Source organism: Pseudophryne corroboree, chromosome 1, assembly GCF_028390025.1.
Source record: "Pseudophryne corroboree isolate aPseCor3 chromosome 1, aPseCor3.hap2, whole genome shotgun sequence".
NCBI lineage: Eukaryota > Metazoa > Chordata > Amphibia > Anura > Myobatrachidae > Pseudophryne > Pseudophryne corroboree.
In genome coordinates, this window is record NC_086444.1 from 530,262,445 (window position 1) to 530,283,984 (window position 21,540).

The window sequence follows — 21,540 nt, forward strand, 5'->3', positions numbered from 1 at the left end:
GAGAACACAAAAGGACCAGTATAACTGCACAACACAAGTACAGTATGCTAGTACTTTTTGCAGAAAATGGAAGAAAAAAATATTGCTATTTACTGAAATACCTGATATATCCTACTGGCTATACATTTTTAACAACTATTAAGCACAAAGGGATTTCATTAATACGCTTTTAAGACAAAAGACAAAAATCCAGGTTTTTTGTCATGAAGATGCATAGACCTAGGTCTAAAGGGTCTACTCAGGTTGACAGTCCTGGAACCTGTGACCCTGCAACCAACCTCCAACCAGGGTTATTCCTGAGACTAGTAACCAAGCTCCTGTCTGAAAGGTATGACCTAGGTCTTAACCCCCTCAGTGATGAATTTATTTTTACAATGTCACACCTCCCAGAGGTGGGGTTAAATAAATTACCTGCTCGTTGTCAGGGGTTTCATGCGCTCGGTGTCTTGCTCGTTGCCAAAGGTTTCATGATCTGTGATTCATACTCGTTGCCAAGGGGATTGCTTGTTGCCAAGAGGAATGCTCGTTGCTAAGGGTAATGTTCGTTGCATAGGGGGTGTAAAACCACTGGCGGGCACTAGCCCACCAGGACTGACATCTCTCTCCCCCTCCTCTCTCTTCCCTAGTAGTCTGATCGGGGTGGCAGAGTTTTGCAGAATGACGTGGTTGCATCGTGAAGTTATGACGTAACCGCGTGATGTCAATTTCCGCAAAACTCAGCTGCCCCGATCAGACTACTAGGAAAAAGGGGGGAGGGGGATCAGCCCAAAGGAGCAGCGCTGGCATGCCCCGAAAATCCAGTCTGTCCAGTGCAGCTGGCCCCGGAGATTTTCGGGGCATGCCTGTTAAGTGGAGAGAGACAGTAGGGCTTGGAAATTACATAATCTCCAAGTGCCCACTGTAAAACAGAAGACCGGGGTCACTGGAAAACCTGGTCTAGTGTGAAGGGTGACAACCCTTGATAAAGTGTATAATGCGTATGCAGGATCCTGCAACAGTCAGATCAAGAGGTTGGGATCTGCCGGTGTGCTGCAAATGCTAATGGACCCTACACACTGGCCGACTTCACTGCACGATATGAACGATCTCGTTCATTAATGAACGAGATAACGTTCATATCGTGCAGTGTGGAGTCACCAGCGATGAACGATGCGCGGCCCCGCGCTCGTTCATCGCTGGTGACATGTCGGCTGTGCATGCAGGCCAATATGGACGAGATCGTCCATATTTGCCTGCACGTCTATGGAGCCGGGTGACGGGGGGGAGTGAAGAAACTTCACTCCCCCCGTCACTGCCCCCCCACCGCCAGGTTGCACGTCGGCCGTATCGGCCGTCGGGCACCTCGGCGGCACATCGCGAGATGTGTAGGGCCCATAACTCGTACCCAACAATCGGAACCTGCTGAAAAGATCTGAAGAAAGTACGCATGGACCTAGAAATTGCTCACTGTGTACGTACAGTGAGGTGCACTCCAATCCCAAAATCCTTCTGTTGGATCAGGACGTTTATTGGATCGGCATAATTTATCTGCTAGTGTGTTCCCAGCATAAAATATAAAGGTCAATAAAGTCTAGTTAAATTAAGTGAACTTAAATCAAACGAGCTGGGATATATAATAGTATTATTTGTAGTTTTATGCTTAACATGAGTTGGATGGCAGATTATGTAAAACTGTATACTGTAAACAATTAAACTAATGTTAAAAAATAAAAATATGATTTCCAGCCCTTCGCCTGAATTTCACACCCATACTAGACTATTCTCTCCCTCTATGCTTCCACATGTGAAACCAGTTTCCAGTGCTGAAAACAGAGTAACCTGAGCCTTCACTTCATTGTAAATAACACTTGTATTACACTATCTCTGCTGTACAACAGGGAGGACACCATCAAACTGTAGGAAGGGGTTCACTACGGCTGGCCGGCGGTCGGGCTCCCGGCGACCAGCATCCCGGCGCCGGGAGCCCGACCGCCGGCTTACCGACAGCTTGGCGAGCGCAAATGAGCCCCTTGCGGGCTCGCTGTGCTCGCCACGCTACGGGCACGGTGGCGCGCTACGCGCGCCACACTATTTTATTCTCCCTCTATGGGGGTCGTGGACCCCCACGAGGGAAAATAAGTGTCGGTATGCCGGCTGTCGGGCTCCCGGCGCCGGTATACTGAGCGCCGGGAGCCCGACCGCCGGCAAACAGAAGACCACCCTGTAGGAAGATGTTGCAGAGCACAACTACAGCTCTGGAATATCTGTAAACAATAACATGAGATTGCATAAACCCACAGGGCAACCAACCTCAATAGCTAATTTAAATAATGCCTAATCATTCAAGCAAGGCATACAGGACTGTAAGAGGCGAGCAGTTATAGAACAGGACTGTAAGAGGCGAGCAGTTATAGAACAGGACTGTAAGAGGCGAGCAGTTATAGAACAGGTCTGTAAGAGGCGAGCAGTTATAGAACAGGATTGTAAGAGGCGAGCAGTTATAGAACAGGACTGTAAGAGGCGAGCAGTTATAGAACAGGACTGTAAGAGGCGAGCAGTTATAGAACAGGACTGTAAGAGACGAGCAGTTATAGAACAGGACTGTAAGAGGCGAGCAGTTATAGAACAGGACTGTAAGAGGCGAGCAGTTATAGAACAGGACTGTAAGAGGCGAGCAGTTATAGAACAGGACTGTAAGAGGCGAGCAGTTATAGAACAGGACTGTAAGAGGCGAGCAGTTATAGAACAGGTCTGTAAGAGGCGAGCAGTTATAGAACAGGATTGTAAGAGGCGAGCAGTTATAGAACAGGACTGTAAGAGGCGAGCAGTTATAGAACAGGACTGTAAGAGGCGAGCAGTTATAGAACAGGACTGTAAGAGGCGAGCAGTTATAGAACAGGTCTGTAAGAGGCGAGCAGTTATAGAACAGGACTGTAAGAGACGAGCAGTTATAGAACTCATATCCTGAAAGTCTGCAACAGTATGTTTGAATCATTTTGTTAAAACGATACATTGGAATTAGGCTTTCAATAAGATCACACACTAATGGGATTTTTGTATTCCAAACCGGCATAGCAATTATTATACTTTTCCTTGTCACCATGACATCACAAAAAGTCCAAATAATATCAGACATATGACCGCATAAGATTATTACGACACATGAATAACATTGGTACAGTATGTAGGTTATGGAGATGATAAAATGGGATTGTGCAACAGAAAATAAAGCAAAATGTTGAATTGTGAAATATACTTAGTAACACCTCTATGAAAGCTATGGATAGTCTCTTACCAGAAGTATTACTGGATAGCGGATGGTGCGAGGCCTTGAAAAATGTGAATGTGCATGTCTTGTAACCAGAACTATTATCATGCAGTCATTAAAATAAATTAATGTCAATATTCAAAGGGGCAAAAAAGAAAGGCATCATTTGATGCGCAGACAAACCTCATGTATTAAAGAATATTGCTTTCTATTAAACACTTAAGGGCCCCATACACTACAAAGATATGTCTGAGGCTGAAGTCGGAGGCGATTTCCCCTGAAATCTCCCGGGAGCTTCCCGGGAGTGGTTCCATATGATTCCATATGATTTGGTACATTTTGCATGCGATATATCTTATGCGATCCCAGCCACGCCTGCGGAAACTGACATATCACGAGTGCAGCACTAACGATCTAGGGGAGCCGATCCAACCCTCACGGGAACGTGCATCGGATCAGAAACACCTCCAAAATACCCGATTTCACCCAATATATTGGCCCGAATGCACGAAATTCTAATGCAGAGGTTCTCAAACTCGGTCCTCGGGGGCACACACAGTGCATGTTTTGCAGGTCTCCTCACAGAATCGCAAGTGAAATAATTAGCTCCACCTGTGGACCTTTTAAAATGTGTCAGTGAGTAAATAATACACCTGTGCACCTGCTGGGTTACCTGCAAAACATGCACTGTGTGCCCCCGAGGACCGAGTTTGAGAACCTCTGTTCTAGTGTATGGGGCCCCTTACAATATGTCTATTTGAAGAGAAGATTTCATCAATTCATTAACCTGTAAAAACATTTCCAAATTAATGTGTGTGTGTGTGTGTGTGTGTGTGTGTGTGTGTGTGTGTGTGTGTGTGTGTGTGTGTTTGTGTGTGTGTAAATATATATATATATATATATATATATATATATATATAGAGAGAGAGAGAGACAAACAGCCCGGCACTCCCGCAAAAAGTGACAACTTGCCCCGGTGCCCTCAGAATAAAATGACTTAGAACGAAAAAACCTGCGGCACTCGGGGACTGGTAAGAAAATTAATGTATTGATTACATTGATGTATTAATTGATTAATGTATTAAACAATACATGTCATACATCAATGTATTGTTTAATACATTAATTTTCTTACCAGTCCCCGAGTGCCGCAGGTTTTTTCGTTCTATATATATATGTATAAAGTAATTAACTTCATGCTATAGTAAACACAAAAAGTGTACCAGAGAGAAACCATGATGTCGGTGAAGATTTAGCTGAGCTGCATAAGGGATTATTTGTTGACCTAGAGCAGGCTTTTTCAACCAGTGTGCCGTGGCACACTAGTGTGCCGCGACCAGTTGCAAGGTGTGCCGCGGAGCCAGAGCAGCTTCCTTCACCTTCAGAGTGAACTGTTGGCCCGGGCTCTTCTTAGAGGATTAGTCGTGCTCCGGTCATGACCTGTGCCTTGAAGATGTCATAGGTCACGGCTGCTGCGTCTCACCAGCCAGCCAGCCAGCCCGCCCACCCGCCTGCATACACATCTTCCAGTTCCTGCCTGCATCCACAGCTTTCCTTGCCCACCCACATCCACATCTGCCCGACCGCCCGCTGCTCAGTATTCGCAGAACTCCACTATGAACAACCCCCGCCACTGAGGGACAGGGAGGAGAACAGCTGACAATAATATTTGTTCCCTGTGGGGAACTAAAGGATTTCAATAGGATTTATGTGGGGAGAATAAGAATTTATGGATGTATGGGGGGAACAATGTGAATAATTCATGTGTGGAGCAATAGGATTTATGTAGTGAGCAACATGATTTAAGTGGGGAGCAATGTGATTGTTTTTTCTGTGTAGGCCAATGTGTGTGTTTTGTTTTTTTCTGTGGGGAACTGATGGTGTGCCTTGGCAATTTAAAAATATTGTTCGGTGTGCCGCGAGTAAAAAAAAGGTTGAAAATCACTGATCTAGAGTATGTAGGGATGTGTGATACTGCATGTAGTGATACTGCTTAGTTCATCTCTCTGCAAGATAATTCTCATAAAGAAAAGATATGAGATTTTACATTTTACTTATTTCTGACACATGCCATCTGCTAAATGTGCTTCATACATCTTTACTGTGTTCTGAAAATAAAAAGACAAAGGACCTCTCATTGCAGCTTAAATACTCTTCCTGTCACGGCAGACGAAGGTACACTTTAAATGATCTTGATGTGATGATAGGCTAGGGACCAGCAGTAATGTGCAGCGGGCTAAGGATGTCATCCAAGCGCTCGGTAAACTAATAGATACTTCAAATGAAAATATGCAGTTTCCCTGTACAGAATGTATCCCATTGAGAAAAACAAAATATTTTTAACAGCTCAACAATTCTGCCATTCTTGAACTAAAAGCTAGATGTAACCGAGACAATTACACTTTCAAGATGAATGTATTTAATTTGAAGGTACATTTTTACATTAATAGAACAGTACTTTCATAACAAATGCCTGTTCCTGATGACCCAACAAATCTTTACCTGGAATGTGCTGTCTGATCTGGTGGTCTATTAATGCAGTAACTTCCAAGATAAAGCAAGCTATAGACACCTAGCCCATGATCATAGATTCCCATGGCTAACTTTTCTGACCAAATCTGCGTACCTCTAATTATGAGTTACAGTTGTTATAATTAAATATAAGCACATTAGCTAAACATATACTCTATGAAAAAGTAAACCTAGTGCACAACAGTAAGCGAAGCTATGAATCCAATATACTGTATTGTGTACAAACACACAGCCTTTTTACAGGTCATGCCTTGTAATAACGCATACTTGCCTACTTTTGAAAAAGCATTTCAGGGAGATGTGAAAGTAACACCTATCAGTGCGGACGTGTACTGCTACATCTCAGAGGCGTGTCATGAAAATGACTTACATCAAAATGTAAATGAGCCCCAAAGTTAGTATACTGTATACATATATACTGTAAGTGGCCATGAGAAACCTTATTTAAAATGAATGTAGCCATAGGGATCATTGTGCCTTATAACCAATACAGGAAAATGGCGCTGATGATCCCATTTGAATGGATATATCTCTAATTTATCTTTTCCTCAAGAATGTAACAGCTATATAATGGGGGTAAGGTAAAATCAGGGAGATTGCTGGTCTATTCAGGGAGTCAGGGAGATTGCTGCTATTTCAAGGAGTCTCCTGCAGAATGAGGGAGGGTAGGCAACTCTGTAATAACGTGTTTTCCTGTTTTTAAACGGGATGCAGTCAATATATTGGATGTCAAGATACCAGCGTTCAGGAGACCGACACCGGAATCCCGGCAGCCAGCATTTTACTGACAGCCGGAATCCCAACACCCGCCCAATATTTCCACTCGGTTGGTGGATCCACACCACCAACCAAAAGAGAACAGAAACTGTGTTGAGTAAAGCAATCCACCGGGCCTGATGTGTGACAAGCGCAGCAAGCCCTCGAGGGGACTCGCTGCCTCACTGCCGGCAGACGGGATGCAGATGTCGGTATAGTGACAGCCGGCATCCCGTCTGCCAGGATATCACATGTATACCCTTTAAATTAATTTTTGAAAATACAATGACATTCTGAAAATACAGTGACAATTATTTATTTATTTATTTATTAGCAGTTTCTTATATAGCGCAGCATATTCCGTTGCGCTTTACAATTAGAACAACAATTATAGAACAAAACTGGGCAAAGACAGACAGACAGAGGTAGGAAGGCCCTGCTCGCAAGCTTACAATCTATAGGGAAATAGGCATTGATACACAAGGATAGATGCTACCTGTTACATAATGGTTCCCCAGGTTGCTAGGTTCTTAATGGGTTGTATATGATATGATCACCCAGCAATGTTGGAAGACAAAATGTGAGTTTATGTGGACTGTACAGAGGGGATGTAACTTGATAGGGAAGCTGTGAAGGTTATGTGTGTGGGTCTGAAATTTGGTAGGCTTGTCTGAAGAGATGAGTTTTCAGAGAACGTTTAAAGGTTTGGAGACTAGAGGAGAGTCTTATTGTGCGTGGGAGTGCATTTCACAGATTGGGTGAAGCCCGGGTAAAGTCCTGTAATTTTGAGTGGGAACAGGTAATACATGTGGATGAGAGACGCAGATCTTGTGCAGAGCGGAGAGGTCTGGTAGGGAGATATTTTGAGATGAGTGAGGAGATGTATGCTAAAGCAGTTTGGTTAATAGCCTTGTATGTAAGTAAAAGTATTTTATATTTGACACGGTAGAATACCAGTAACCAATGGAGACATGACAAGCCATATTTATTATTTATTCATTATTCATTATTTTATTTTATTTTATGACACCTGGTAGAGCCCATTACACGTTACACATTATGCCTGGTAGAGCCCATTACACATTACGCCAGGCAGAGCCCATTACACATTACGCCAGGCAGAGCCCATTACATGTTACACATTACGCCTGGTAGAGCCCATTACATATGTTAAACATTACGCCTGGTAGAGCACATTACACATGTTACACATTATGCCTGGTAGAGCCCATCACACGTTACACATTACGCCTGGTAGAGCCCATTACACATGTTACACATTACGCCTGGTAGAGCCCATTGCATGTTACACATTATGCCTGGTAGAGCCCATTATACACATTACGCCAGGCACAGCCCATTACACATTACACATTATGCCAGGTAGAGCCCATTATACATATTACGCCAAATATAGCCCATTATACCAGGTAGAGCCACTTGTACACATTACGCAAGGTAGAGCCTATTATACATATTACACCTGGTAGAGCCCATTACACGTTACACATTATGCCTGGTTACCCATTATACACATTACGCCTTGTAGAGCCCATTACACATGTTACACATTACACCAGATAGAGACCATTATAAACATCTGCTAGATAGAGCGACTCCTTCTCCTCCTCCTTATTGCTCCTCTCGCTACTGCTTCCCCACAGCCAGCAGCTATGTTGCTGCTTACCTCTGCTGTCACAAGCAGCACATCTCTGCAGAGCGCAGACACTTCAGGAAATGTGGTGGGGTTGGCGGAGCCAGGGTAGGCCCGAGCCTAATTTTCTTGGTAAGCAAAAATATATGTTGGCGCCCCTTAATGGAATATATAGGGGCATGGTTTCATGTGGGAGAGGTATGACCACAGAAAATTATCAATTCACATTACACCTCACAGTAACATCCGTTACTCACATTACAGCGCACAGTAGCATCCGTTACTCACATTACACCGCACAGTAAGCGTCCGTCACATTACACCGCACAGTAGCGTCCGTCACATTACACCGCGCAGTAGTGTCCGTCATATTACATCGCACAGCAGCGTCAGTCACATTACACCGCACAGTAGCGTCTGTCAAATTACTCCGCACAGTAGCGTCCGTCCCACAGTAGCATCAGTCACATTACACCGCAAAGTAGCATTCGTCACAGTAGCGTCCGTTCTCATTACACCGCACAGTAACGTCCGTCGCATTACTCCGCACAGTAGTGTCCGTCGCATTACTCCGCACAGTAGCGTCCGTCACATTACTCCGCACAGTAGCGTCTGTCACATTACTCCGCACTGTAACGTCTGTCACATTACTCCGCACTGTAACGTCTGTCACATTACACAGCTCAGTAGCGTCCGTCACATTACACCACACAGTAGCTTCCGTCACATTACTCCGCACAGTAGCATCCGTCACATTACACCGCACAGTAGCGTCCGTCACATTACTCCGCACAGTAGCATCCGTCACATTACTCCACACAGTAGCGTCCGTCACATTACTCCGCACAGTAGCGTCCATCACATTACTCCGCACAGTAGCGGCCGTCACATTACACCGCACAGTAGCGTCCGTCACATTACACCGCACAGTAGCGTCTGTCACATTACACCGCACAGTAGCGTCCATCACATTACTCCACACAGTAGTGTCTGTCACATTACTCCGCACAGTAGCATCCGTCACATTACACTGCACAGTAGCGTCCATTCTCATTACACCGCACAGTAGCGTCCGTCGCATTACTCCGCACAGTAGCGTCCGTCGTATTACTCCGCACAGTAGCATCCGTCACATTACACCGCACAGTAGCGTCCGTCACATTACATCGCACAGTAGCGTCCGTCACATTACTCCGCACAGTAGCGTCTGTCACATTACTCCGCAGTGTAACGTCTGTCACATTACACAGCACAGTAGCGTCCGTCACATTACACCGCACAGTAGCGTCCGTCACATTACACTGCACAGTAGCGTCTGTCAAATTACTCCGCACAGTAGCATCCGTTACATTACACCGCACAGTAGCGTCCGTCACATTACTCCACACAGTAGCGTCCGTTACATTACACAGGAGGGGAGAGAGAAAAAGAGAAGGGGGTGGGGGAGAGAGAGAGAGGAGGGTGAGAGAGTGAAGGGGGGGGGGGTGAGAGAGAGGGGGTAGAGAGAGAGGGGGGTGAGAGAGTGATTGGGGGGGAGTGAAAGAGAGGGGGTAGAGAGAGAGAGAGAGGAGGGTGAGAGAGTGAAGGGGGGGTGAGAGAGAGGGGGTAGAGATAGAGAGAGAGAGAGGGGGGTGAGAGAGTGAATGGGAGGGGTGAGAGAGAGGGGAGAGAGAGAGATCTTCTCTGGCATGGTCCCAGCTCCCTGCTCCTCCTGCAGCTCTTTGCCTTTGTGTCCCACAGCAGGTCATCTCCTTATGTTCCCTTCCCCCAGACCCCTCTAACCTGTGTCTAGTCAGTGTGAGCCACGGGAGTGGAGGGCCGGGCAGAGGGGGGCCGTCATCATGGAGCTGCTGGGAGCCGCGGCGTGCGGCCAGACATACAGGCAGGCAGGAGAGCTGGGCGGAGGAGGCATGTCACCGTGGAGCCGCTGGGATCTGGCGTTCGGCCGCGCGCTGTACAGTGGGTGAAGGTGACTCACTCACTGAGCAGCAGTTCCCTCCACTGACTGGCGCTCTACGCGGCTTGCAAAGCCCGCGTACGCATCGCGCCGGCGCTGGCCAGAGCACACGGGGAAGGCAGCTTCAGCGCTGCCTGCTGTATGTAGTAATAGTATCAGTGCTGAATGCACCGCTGCACCTGACGAAGGTTTGTGATTAAAACCGAAACGTTGCACATCAAAATCGGGAGACTGGACCCGTTTATTTGAATTAAGTCCTGGAGTGCCGCTTCATTGTGCTTATATCTTCAACCTGCAAAGTTGATTTAGAGGGCACCGGGCAAGCTGACTGTGATGTTTATTTCATGAGTGCCGAATACAAATACTATTTGTGTGTATATATATATATATATATATATATATACACATATATATACACACCATAAAAGGACCATGGGACTCAGTGTGTTTATTGTCAACATTTTGGTATACTCGTTTTGGTGTACCGTACTTTGTTGTGCCTTGGCGAGAAATACACATATATCTATATCTATATATATCTATATATATATATATATATACACATATATATACACACCATAAAAGGACCATGGGACTCAGTGTGTTTATTGTCAACATTTTGGTATACTCGTTTTGGTGTACCGTACTTTGTTGTGCCTTGACGAGAAATACACATATATCTATATCTATATATATATATATATCTATATCTATCTATATATATATATATATACTGAACATATACGCACATACATACACACACAGAAATGTATATAGCAAGACATGAAAATAAAGTGGAAAATGTGATGTCATTCTCAATAAAATGAAACCTAATGCATCTATGTTTACTATAAAGAATTATAGCTCTCTAGCAATGGCAAGATATCGTCCCTTCCAAAAGCCTGAACAGCTGTTACACACATGGTCTGGAAGTTTTATTGGGACCGGTCCTGTGTTTTTTAAACCCCCTCATGATGATGCAATATGTCTAGTATATACTGAAAATAATTTATTCAGATTCACAAAATACGCATTCCAGGCTCTGCAGGGAGTATCATCTCTAAGTAAATTAGACAATCAACCTACAGCATAAAATATAATTGGTCAGAAACACCCTCAGAATGTGGACTGAGGAATTTAGAAAGCTACCATGGCAAGCATGAGTGTATCTTTATATGTTTGTGAAAAAGCAGAAGTGCATCTATACACACTCATCTGAAATGCCCTACATTGGCCATTTATAACATTAGAAGAAATACAGATATACGCAACTTATACTTTAAATATAAGTATCCTTGTAATGAAAATCAGATAATATATGCATGTAAGTAAACATACAGTAGATAAGAGAAGGCAATTACATTGTGACTTCTTATACACTAAGTCATGAACATATAAAACTGCAAATGTATACCTGACAACCACAGTGAGTCTATAGGTGTGGGACTATGGGGGGTATCCCATTAGTGACGTTTTTTTGACTAGGCGAAAAAATTGCACTTTTCGCTATTTTTCAGGGCAAATGGGGATTTGCCCTATGCAATAGCAGAGATGTTTTTTTCACCTAAGTGAAACATTTAGCAGGAGCGAAAAACACGTGTATGACGTATCAATGTGTATTTGTACCTGTCGGTGAAAACACGGGCTGTTGTCGTGGTTTTTGAGGCATTTTTCGGAAATGCCTTTTCACAAAAGAAAAAAAAAAGAAGTGAAAAGGCATTGGCAAAAATGCCTCAAAAACTGGCAAAAAAAATGGGCCGCAATTAAATATGCAGGGGAGTCAATTTTATAGCTCCAAAAATGCCAGAGCTCAATAAATACCCCCCACTATATATGTCTAATATGTATCACAAAGTTTCACACAGTGAACTCTGACAATTTGAGTTTCCTTTCTTGGGGGCAAATCAGATAGCTTATTGGCCAAACCAAAGCTTCTGTGAGAATGCCCCATTCTTTATACTCTTCTATATCGCCATGACATACTTATAATAAGAAGTTGTGTGAGTAGGTGGGAAAGGTGGGAGTTATTATAGAAAACAAATTAATGACACCAACACTCCCGATGCGTAATCTTTGACTCCTCCCTCTCCTTCAAACCACACATTCAGCACCTCTCACTAACCTGTCATTTTCATCTCAAAAACATTTCCAGGATCAGACCTTTTCTCACCCAGGTTGCCACTAAGATCATTATTCACTCACTGATTATTTCCAGACTGGACTACTGTAATCTCCTCCTAACTGGCCTCCCTGGCAATTACCTCTCTCCCCTCCAATCTATCCTCAATTCTGCAGCCCAACACATCTTCCTCACCAAACGCACTACATCCACCTCCCCTCTCCTACAAGCCCTTCCCTTTCAGAATCCAATTCAAACTTCTCACACTCACTTACAAAGCACTCACCCACTCCTCTCCCATTTACATCTCTGACCTTATCTCCCTTTACTCTCCCACCCGTCCTCTTCGCTCTGCTAATGCACGCCGGCTCTCCTGTCTTCTAATTTCTTCCTCCCACTCCTATCCAAAAATTTTCACGTGCTGCTCCCTTTCTCTGGAATTCTTTACCTCTCCCCCTCAGACTCTCCACCTCTACAGAACTTCAAACATATATATATATATATATATATATATATATATAAATGGTTGTTTTTGAGGAGCACTATAATTAAAAAAAATTATACATTTTACCACTATGTATATGAACTGAGAATACTCTATTAACACCTTATATATCACACCCGAAAATCATAAAAACTTTCTTTTATTTATAAAATGCAATATAAAACATTTCTCAATATGGTTCGTTCACACAAATACCCTATCGAACATACAAAAAATATAAAAGATATCAATTTGTCAAGGGTTTTTCTTGTATATACCCATTCACTTCTTGTTAATACAAGATTAATACAATAAACTATTTCACCCAATGCGTTCCGTCTGTGACGACATCTTCAGGGGTGTTAGTTGTTTGATAGAATATTTGTGTGAACGAACCATATTGAGAAATGTTTTATTTTGCATTTTATAAATAAAAGAAAGTTTTTATGATTTATGGGTGTGATATATAAGGTGTTAATACAGTATCCTCAGTTCATATCCATAGTGGTAAAATGTATCAAACTTATTTGAATTATAGCGCTCCTCAAAAACAACCATTTTTATACAATGTTGTAGTCCCATATTGGAACTTATATATATATATATATATATATATATATATATATATGATAAATTATTGTACCTGAGGTTATATGGAGGTGATTTGGCTATATGGAGTCTACTACTGTATGTGTGGGTATATGAGACTGCATAAGAAATAAAAAAATAAAAAAATAACATTTGTGTCTGGTATACATTTTTTTTGTCATATTATGCACATTCAATGGTTCCACTTTTCTCTGTATCAATTTTATCCATTAAATACTGACTCTCATCAGTAACATCATTCCCTGTAATACCCTTTCTTTGTGGATCCGTCATACCCTTTCAGTGTTGATCCATAATACCCTGTCTGTGTGGATCTGTCATACCATTTCTGTGTGTCTTAAAAGTAGATATTTGTGCAAGACTCAATATGGCAAGTTGATTCATCAAAGTCTACTTATCTTGATTCTACCTTTTTATCTTTGACATTAAAGCTCTACTGTATATTAAAAACATAAATTTTTCCAGATTGCATTGAAATGTATTTACTTCTTTTTGATCATATTAGATCACAATGAGCAGTACACAGCATCAATTTGTGCACATACCCAACACAGTGGGCGGTATCCTATTAGATGTGGTAAAATACCGTGGCTAATTACCTCACCAGGGGCTATTGGATTAGCCCTAATGCCAGAAAATCTGCTATAAGAAGCCCTCCCCCCCTTCCTGATCGCAGCCACAAAAATAAATTTGTCCATGACTTTTTGTGGATCCTATGTGTTTTTGCAAGAAAAACAAAACAATTCTGGATGTAAAAAAAATGGCTACACCCAGAAAAATAGGCAAAGAAAAAATAAAATAAAACCGTGAAAACCCCCCATTTTTCACATCTGAAAATGGCTAATAGGATACCCCCAGTATCCCACCCCTGATATATACCAGAAGACTAAGGGGGTCATTCAGACCTGATCATTCGCTAGTGTTTTTTTGCAGTCCTGCGTTCGCATAGTCGCTGCCCACTGGGGAGTGTATTTTAGCCGTGCAAGTATGCGATCGCATGTGCAGTCGTGCGATACAAAAATACTTTGTGCAGTTTCTGAGTTGCCCAGAACTTACTCAGCCGCTGCGATCACTTCAGCCTGTCTGGGGCCGGAATTAACATCAGACACCCGCCCTGCAAATGCATGGACACGCCTGCATTTTTCCAACTACTCCCTGAAAACGGCCAGTTGACACCCATAAACGCCTTCTTCCTGTCAATCTCCTTGCGATCGGCTGTGCGAATGGATTCTTCATAAAACCCATCGCACAGCAACGATCCGCTTTGTACCCATGCGACACGCTTGCACATTGCGGTGCATACACATGCGCAGTTCTGACCTGATCGCAGCGCTGCAAAAAATGCTAGTGAGCGATCAGGTCTGAATTACCCCCTAAACCTCATGTTCTGTGGTTTATAAATAAAACACTAATTTCCAAGTTTTATGTCAATAGCCTTAGTTTCTCCAGAATGGTAAATTATTTACTGTAGCGAGGTTTTGGGAATTGGAAACAAAACTCCCAGTGTTCAATTTAAAGCTTTAATTCAGTCACAAATGTCTGTGTAACTGGTGGTTAAATAGATCTATAAAACTTATTTGTGTTTCAAATACAGTAACAGACAGTCACAACAATTTTAAATCAATTATTAACAAAATAAAAAAAACAAAATTGCTGTAAAGTAGACCAATAAAATGAAATGGAAAGTGCACTTAGAAGAAAAACAGAATAGTACAAAAATATCAATATTGTACAGCTTTGAATTTACTATAAAAGCTGTCATAACCGTGTCTGATGACCTTTGTCTTAATACTGTTATTCTGTCTATGAACAACATGGAAGATCTGGATTCTGTTAAATTAAGCTATGATAAATTCATCAACAAGCAACAATCAATTTATTTCATACTAAACATGTAGTACTCTTAATAAATAAATAAATGTGCATGCATACATGCACACACCTTGCCTGGCCTTACAAGAGGAGAAAGGGTGGAAATGCTTCTCAGCATCAGACCTACTGTTACCACTGTTTTTAGTAAACTCACCTCCACAAGAATCCCCAAACTTGCAATGGCCAGTCTGGTGCTGGTTTCGCTACTCTGAGGGGGATGGTATCGGAATCCTGACTCTTGGGATCTTGGCAGTCAAAATACCAACAGCAGCATCCCGGCGCTCTGGATCCCGATACGAAGGTGGTAATTAGACTAGCCCTGATACCCAACCCCCCTAACCCAAACCCGTCTTACCTGCAGCCTGACCCTAACCCTCCCCACCCCACAGCGTAACCCTAACCCTGCCTGGTGGTGCCTAACCCTAATCCCACCTCCATGTAGCCAAGCCCTAAACCCCCCACAGCCTAACCGTAGCCTTCCCCCGTCACCCAAAACCTCTGTGCGCGCAGCCCCCCCCCCCTTACCAGTGCAGAGTGGCGGCAGACCTCAGTCAGGATTCCGGCGTCCGGGATCCTGGTGCAAGCATTTACTACTACTGACTGTCTGTATTGGCATGGATACTACTACTGACTTTCATTACAGGCAGGTTTACTACTACTTATTGTCTTTACAGGAAGGGGTACTTCCACTGACTGTACAGGCAGAGTTACTACTACTGACTGTCTGTAGAGGCAGAGTTACTACTACAGACTGTCTGTATAGGCAGAGTTACTACTATTGACTGTTAGTACAGGAATGGTTACTACTACTCACTGCCTATACAGGCAAGGTTACTACTATTGACTGTCTGTACAGGAAGGGGTACTTCCACAGACTGTACAGGCAGAGTTACTACTACTGACTGTTTGTACAGGCAGGGTTACTACTACTACTACTACTACTACTACTACTACTGACTGTCTGTACAGGAAGGGGTACTCCCACAGACTGTAAAGGCTTGGTTACTACTCCTGAATGTTTGTACAGGCAGGGTTACTACTACTACTTACTGTGTGTACAGGAAGGGATACAACTACCCACTGTCTACACAGGCAGAGTTACTAGTACTGACTGTCTGTACAGGAAAGGGTACTTCCACTGACTGTACAGGCAGAGTTACTACTACTACTGACTGTCTGTAGAGGAGGCAGAGTTACTACCACCGACTGTCTGTACAGGCAGAGTTACTACTACTGACTGTTAGTACAGGAAGGGTTACTACTACTCACTGCCTATACAGGCAGGGTTGCTACTACTGACTATCTGTACAGGAAGGGGTACTTCCACACACTGTACAGGCAGAGTTACTACTACTGACTGTTTGTACAGACAGGGTTACTACTACTACTACTACTGACTGTCTGTACAGGCAGTTACTACTACTACTGACTGTCAGTACAGGCAGGGATACTACTACTGACTTTAATTACAGGCAGGTTTACTACTACTTATTGTCTTTACAGGAAGGGGTACTTCCACTGACTGTACAGGCAGAGTTACTACTACTGACTGTCTGTAGAGGCAGAGTTACTACTACAGACTGTCTGTATAGGCAGAGTTACTACTATTGACTGTTAGTACAGGAATGGTTACTACTACTCACTGCCTATACAGGCAAGGTTACTACTATTGACTGTCTGTACAGGAAGGGGTACTTCCACAGACTGTACAGGCAGAGTTACTACTACTGACTGTTTGTACAGGCAGGGTTACTACTACTACTACTACTACTACTACTACTACTACTACTACTGACTGTCTGTACAGGAAGGGGTACTCCCACAGACTGTACAGGCAGAGTTACTACTACTGACTGTTTGTACAGGCAGGGTTACTACTACTACTACTACTACTACTACTACTACTACTACTACTACTACTACTGACTGTCTGTACAGGAAGGGGTACTCCCACAGATTGTAAAGGCTTGGTTACTACTCCTGAATGTTTGTACAGGCAGGGTTACTACTACTACTTACTGTGTGTACAGGAAGGGATACAACTACCCACTGTCTACACAGGCAGAGTTACTAGTACTGACTGTCTGTACAGGAAAGGGTACTTCCACTGACTGTACAGGCAGAGTTACTACTACTACTGACTGTCTGTAGAGGAGGCAGAGTTACTACCACCGACTGTCTGTACAGGCAGAGTTACTACTACTGACTGTTAATACAGGAAGGGTTACTACTACTCACTGCCTATACAGGCAGGGTTGCTACTACTGACTATCTGTACAGGAAGGGGTACTTCCACAGACTGTACAGGCAGAGTTACTACTACTGACTGTTTGTACAGACAGGGTTACTACTACTACTACTACTGACTGTCTGTACAGGCAGTTACTACTACTACTGACTGTCAGTACAGGCAGGGATACTACTACTGACTTTCATTACAGGCAGGTTTACTACTACTTATTGTCTTTACAGGAAGGGGTACTTCCACTGACTGTACAGGCAGAGTTACTACTACTGACTGTCTGTAGAGGCAGAGTTACTACTACAGACTGTCTGTATAGGCAGAGTTACTACTATTGACTGTTAGTACAGGAATGGTTACTACTACTCACTGCCTATACAGGCAAGGTTACTACTATTGACTGTCTGTACAGGAAGGGGTACTTCCACAGACTGTACAGGCAGAGTTACTACTACTGACTGTTTGTACAGACAGGGTTACTACTACTACTACTGACTGTCTGTACAGGCAGTTACTACTACTACTGACTGTCAGTACAGGCAGGGATACTACTACTGACTGTAAGTACAAGCAGGGGTACTACTACCGATTGTATAGACAGGGTTACTACTACTGACTGTCTGTACAGGAAGGGGTACTACTACTGACTGTAAGTACAAGCAGGGGTACTACTACCGATTGTATAGACAGGGTTACTACTACTGACTGTCTGTACAGGAAGGGGTACTACTACTGAAAGTCAGTACAGACAGGGTTACTACTACTGACTGTCTGTACAGACAGGGTTAGTACTACTGTCAGTACAGGAAGGGGTACTACTACTGACTGTCAATACAGGCAGGTTTACTACTACTGACTCTCAGTACAGGCAGAGTTACTACTATTGACTGTATGTGCAGGCAGAGGTACTACTACTGACTCTCAGTACAGGCAGATTTACTACTACTGACTGTCAGTACAGACAGGGGTACACCTACTGTCAGTGCAAGCAGGGGTACTACTACTGATTGTCAGACTAAGGTGGTCCATGTGGTCAAACCCTATCTAAGCTACACAGGCAGCACCAACTTTTTCTGAAACTGTTGCATAGCCAAGGGAGGGCTCTCCAAAGTGTCTGCATTTGTGCCAGAGATTCCTCTAAGCAGCCCTGCCTAACCTATTTCTTGGTAATTTACCCAAGCAATATAATAGCAAATCGGATAACCTACAGTATATTACTCTAATATGTTAGTATGTGCTGACATTTACACTTTTGGACTGTGCTTAAAACGTCAGTGGGGAGCTGTTATGACTTATGACGTACAAAAGGGTTTAGATTCTTTGTTGATTTTTTTTTGTCTAAAATATATAATAACAGTAATAGTAATAAGATCTGTACTGTTTCTAATTCAGCATATACCTTTGTGTTATACCTTTTGTTTGAGTGACCTGGTAAGTTGATCTGCATTGTATTTTTCAATGTCTTAACTGTATTTTTCTTAATATTAATGTTATTGTGGAAAGAGGTATGTGAACAAAACACATTTTAAGCACATATTTCAGCGCACAGCACAGCAGAATTACTGAAGAAATTGTTGTTTTCAGATAGCAGCATTCAGCTAGTGAGAATCCCAGTGTTTTTAGCAGTCTGTCCTAAGGGCCCTACACATATGCCGATGTGCCGCCGAGGTGCCAGACGGCCGATACGGCCGACGGGCGACCCGGCGGCGGGGGGGGGCAGTGACGGGGGGAGTGAAGTTTCTTAACTTTCCCCGTCACCCGGCTCCATAGACGTGCAGGCAAATATGGACGAGATCGTCCATATTGGCCTCCATGCACAGCCGACGGGGGACCAGCGATGAACGAGCGCGGGGCCGCGCATCGTTCATCGCTGGAGCCTCCACACTGAAAGATATGAACGAGTTCTCGTTCATTTATGAACGAGATCGTTCATATCTTTCAAAAAATCGGCATGTGTGTAGGGCCTATTAAAGAGACCTGATGGAAGGCTTCCACTGTTGTCAACAAAAAATATTATGACACATCATAGTTTAGATTCGAATTAGAACAAAGAACTAGACTTACTTTCAGCATGAGCATGGAGTAGGAAGCACAGAAGTACCAGCACTGGCCTGGCACAGCTCATCATCTGACAGCTTGGCACCTGCATGCTTAGGAAGGCTTGGTGTCACTGGCTTTTAAAGCCAACAGGTGTCTACCCACTCGAATGTTTCAGTGTGGTATTCTCACAGCCTGAAGAAGAGAACAAAAACACACATGATAAGAATATGATGCTTCTGCTACCCATAATGCAACACTGGAAAACAATCAGCTATAGCACATTGCAATTGTTCCACATTATAATCACTGAAGTACATTACATACTTTGTGATTTTTTGCCAACATGCACTATGCCAAGAAGCAGCTTGGCAGAGATGGTGATGTGTTTCCCCATATTAGAGTAAAGTAAACCTAATCCCAGATGGTTTCTTCCCCTGGTCAGATCATCACCCAACTCATTTATCTTCATAATTAGTTGTCATTTTAGGAAAGGTACTTGCCAGGATAATGCATTACATACATTTAGCACATCCAAAATTCCAAAGATTTTTACACAGCATTTGTCTGTAAACAGCTCTTTAGACATACAGTATATTTACCAGACGCTGACATACTGCAGTTTCATTAAAGATAAAATAAAACCAAACACAGCAGATTGTCACACAAAAGAAAGTGGCTTAAAATTGGATGAAATGGGTAACTGACAGTGACAACAAAGAAGACTGTTCTAGATGTTAAGACTCATTGGGTGATATTCTATTGATTATCGTGCCCAATCTCCAGTCTAAAGTGAAGGGAGATTGTGGAGACGATATTCAATTGTATCCCTCTTTTGCCCAAAACTGGTCACTTTTTGTGCATTTCGCCACCCCCAGGGGGTGCAATCTGTAATGCAGACACAGGCAGCAATTCGCTTCCGAACAGAGCTACAACTGAATAGCTCCGTTTGGGCACCAACTAATGGCTGCCAGAAGAGAAAAAATTGAATATCGCCCATTGACTATCATCCTATTTAATAAAAGACTAACACTGCTCCTCATTTCTATAGGGGGAATTCAAGTGGTTTGCGTGCCGCCACTAGATGACGGCCAAAGGAGCAATTCAATTGTTGCTCCGTTCAGGCGCGCACAGTCACGGCACTGATAGTACTGTTATGTTGTTATTGAAGAGAAATGGGCTGACCATATAACAAAAAGTCCTGTTTGATCATTTAATTTTTGATGTGTATACATATACTAAATAATGCTGTTTGGAACAACCTAGCCTTTTCCATTATCTTCATGATGCAGTCTACCAGTCCCCAAGGTAAGCAAATTTTACTGAACACTAAGTGAGGCATTTATAAAGTAGGGATAGAGTAATAAACCATAGTTAATATAACACTGTTAAGTGGAACCCAAAGGACAATAAAGTTTAATATTTATAGTTGCACAAATTAAATTATGTTTCCTTTTACTGTGACATTTCATAACAGTAACAAGCTGATGCTGCATTTGCTTGTAATAAATAAGTCTATTTAAAACTGGTTAAATATTTTTAAGGATTAAGGTGCAGACGACTGATATTCTTGTTATCACAAATGATAAATGGTGCTCCAACTAATCAGATTCTGTCATGTGTTTGAAAAGGGTCAGTTAGGAGATGATTGGTTGGACCACCATTTAACATTTGTAAGAAGGCTAGTCCCTGGACTGGGGTTATTACTGTGTCTTCCCGCTGATGGTACTTGGAGATGACATCATCTCCAAGCACCAATGATCTGGCATGTACTATGCGTGACTCGGGTTGGATGACCCGGGTCACACCGTTCACACCGTGGGTTACCCTGGTTGGTGCCAAGTTCAACCCTGGTAGATACCAGGATCAGATTCCTAGACAACATAACCCGGGTAGACCTTTTCACACCAAACTTGGAAGCAAGTTGCAAAGGCAATAACTCGGGTCATAAGCTTGGTTTGAAAGGGGTATTAGATTGTTACATTTATATGCATTCAACTGCTCATGAAAATTGAATTATACGGATTTCCA

General features: G+C 43.1%; 1 protein-coding gene across 38 annotated transcripts in view; it reads right to left on the bottom strand.

Annotated features, from left to right (window-relative positions):
- Positions 1 to 21,540, bottom strand: part of PTPRD (protein tyrosine phosphatase receptor type D) — a 2,362,472-nt gene that overhangs the window by 362,495 nt on the left and 1,978,437 nt on the right. For all 38 annotated transcript variants that reach the window (XM_063914017.1, XM_063914015.1, XM_063914014.1 and 35 more), the window contains one exon: positions 19,537 to 19,704. In XM_063914017.1, coding sequence (XP_063770087.1) covers positions 19,537 to 19,621 — 85 coding nt within the window. In that variant the 5' untranslated portion in view covers positions 19,622 to 19,704. The remainder of the gene's footprint in view (positions 1 to 19,536; positions 19,705 to 21,540) is intronic.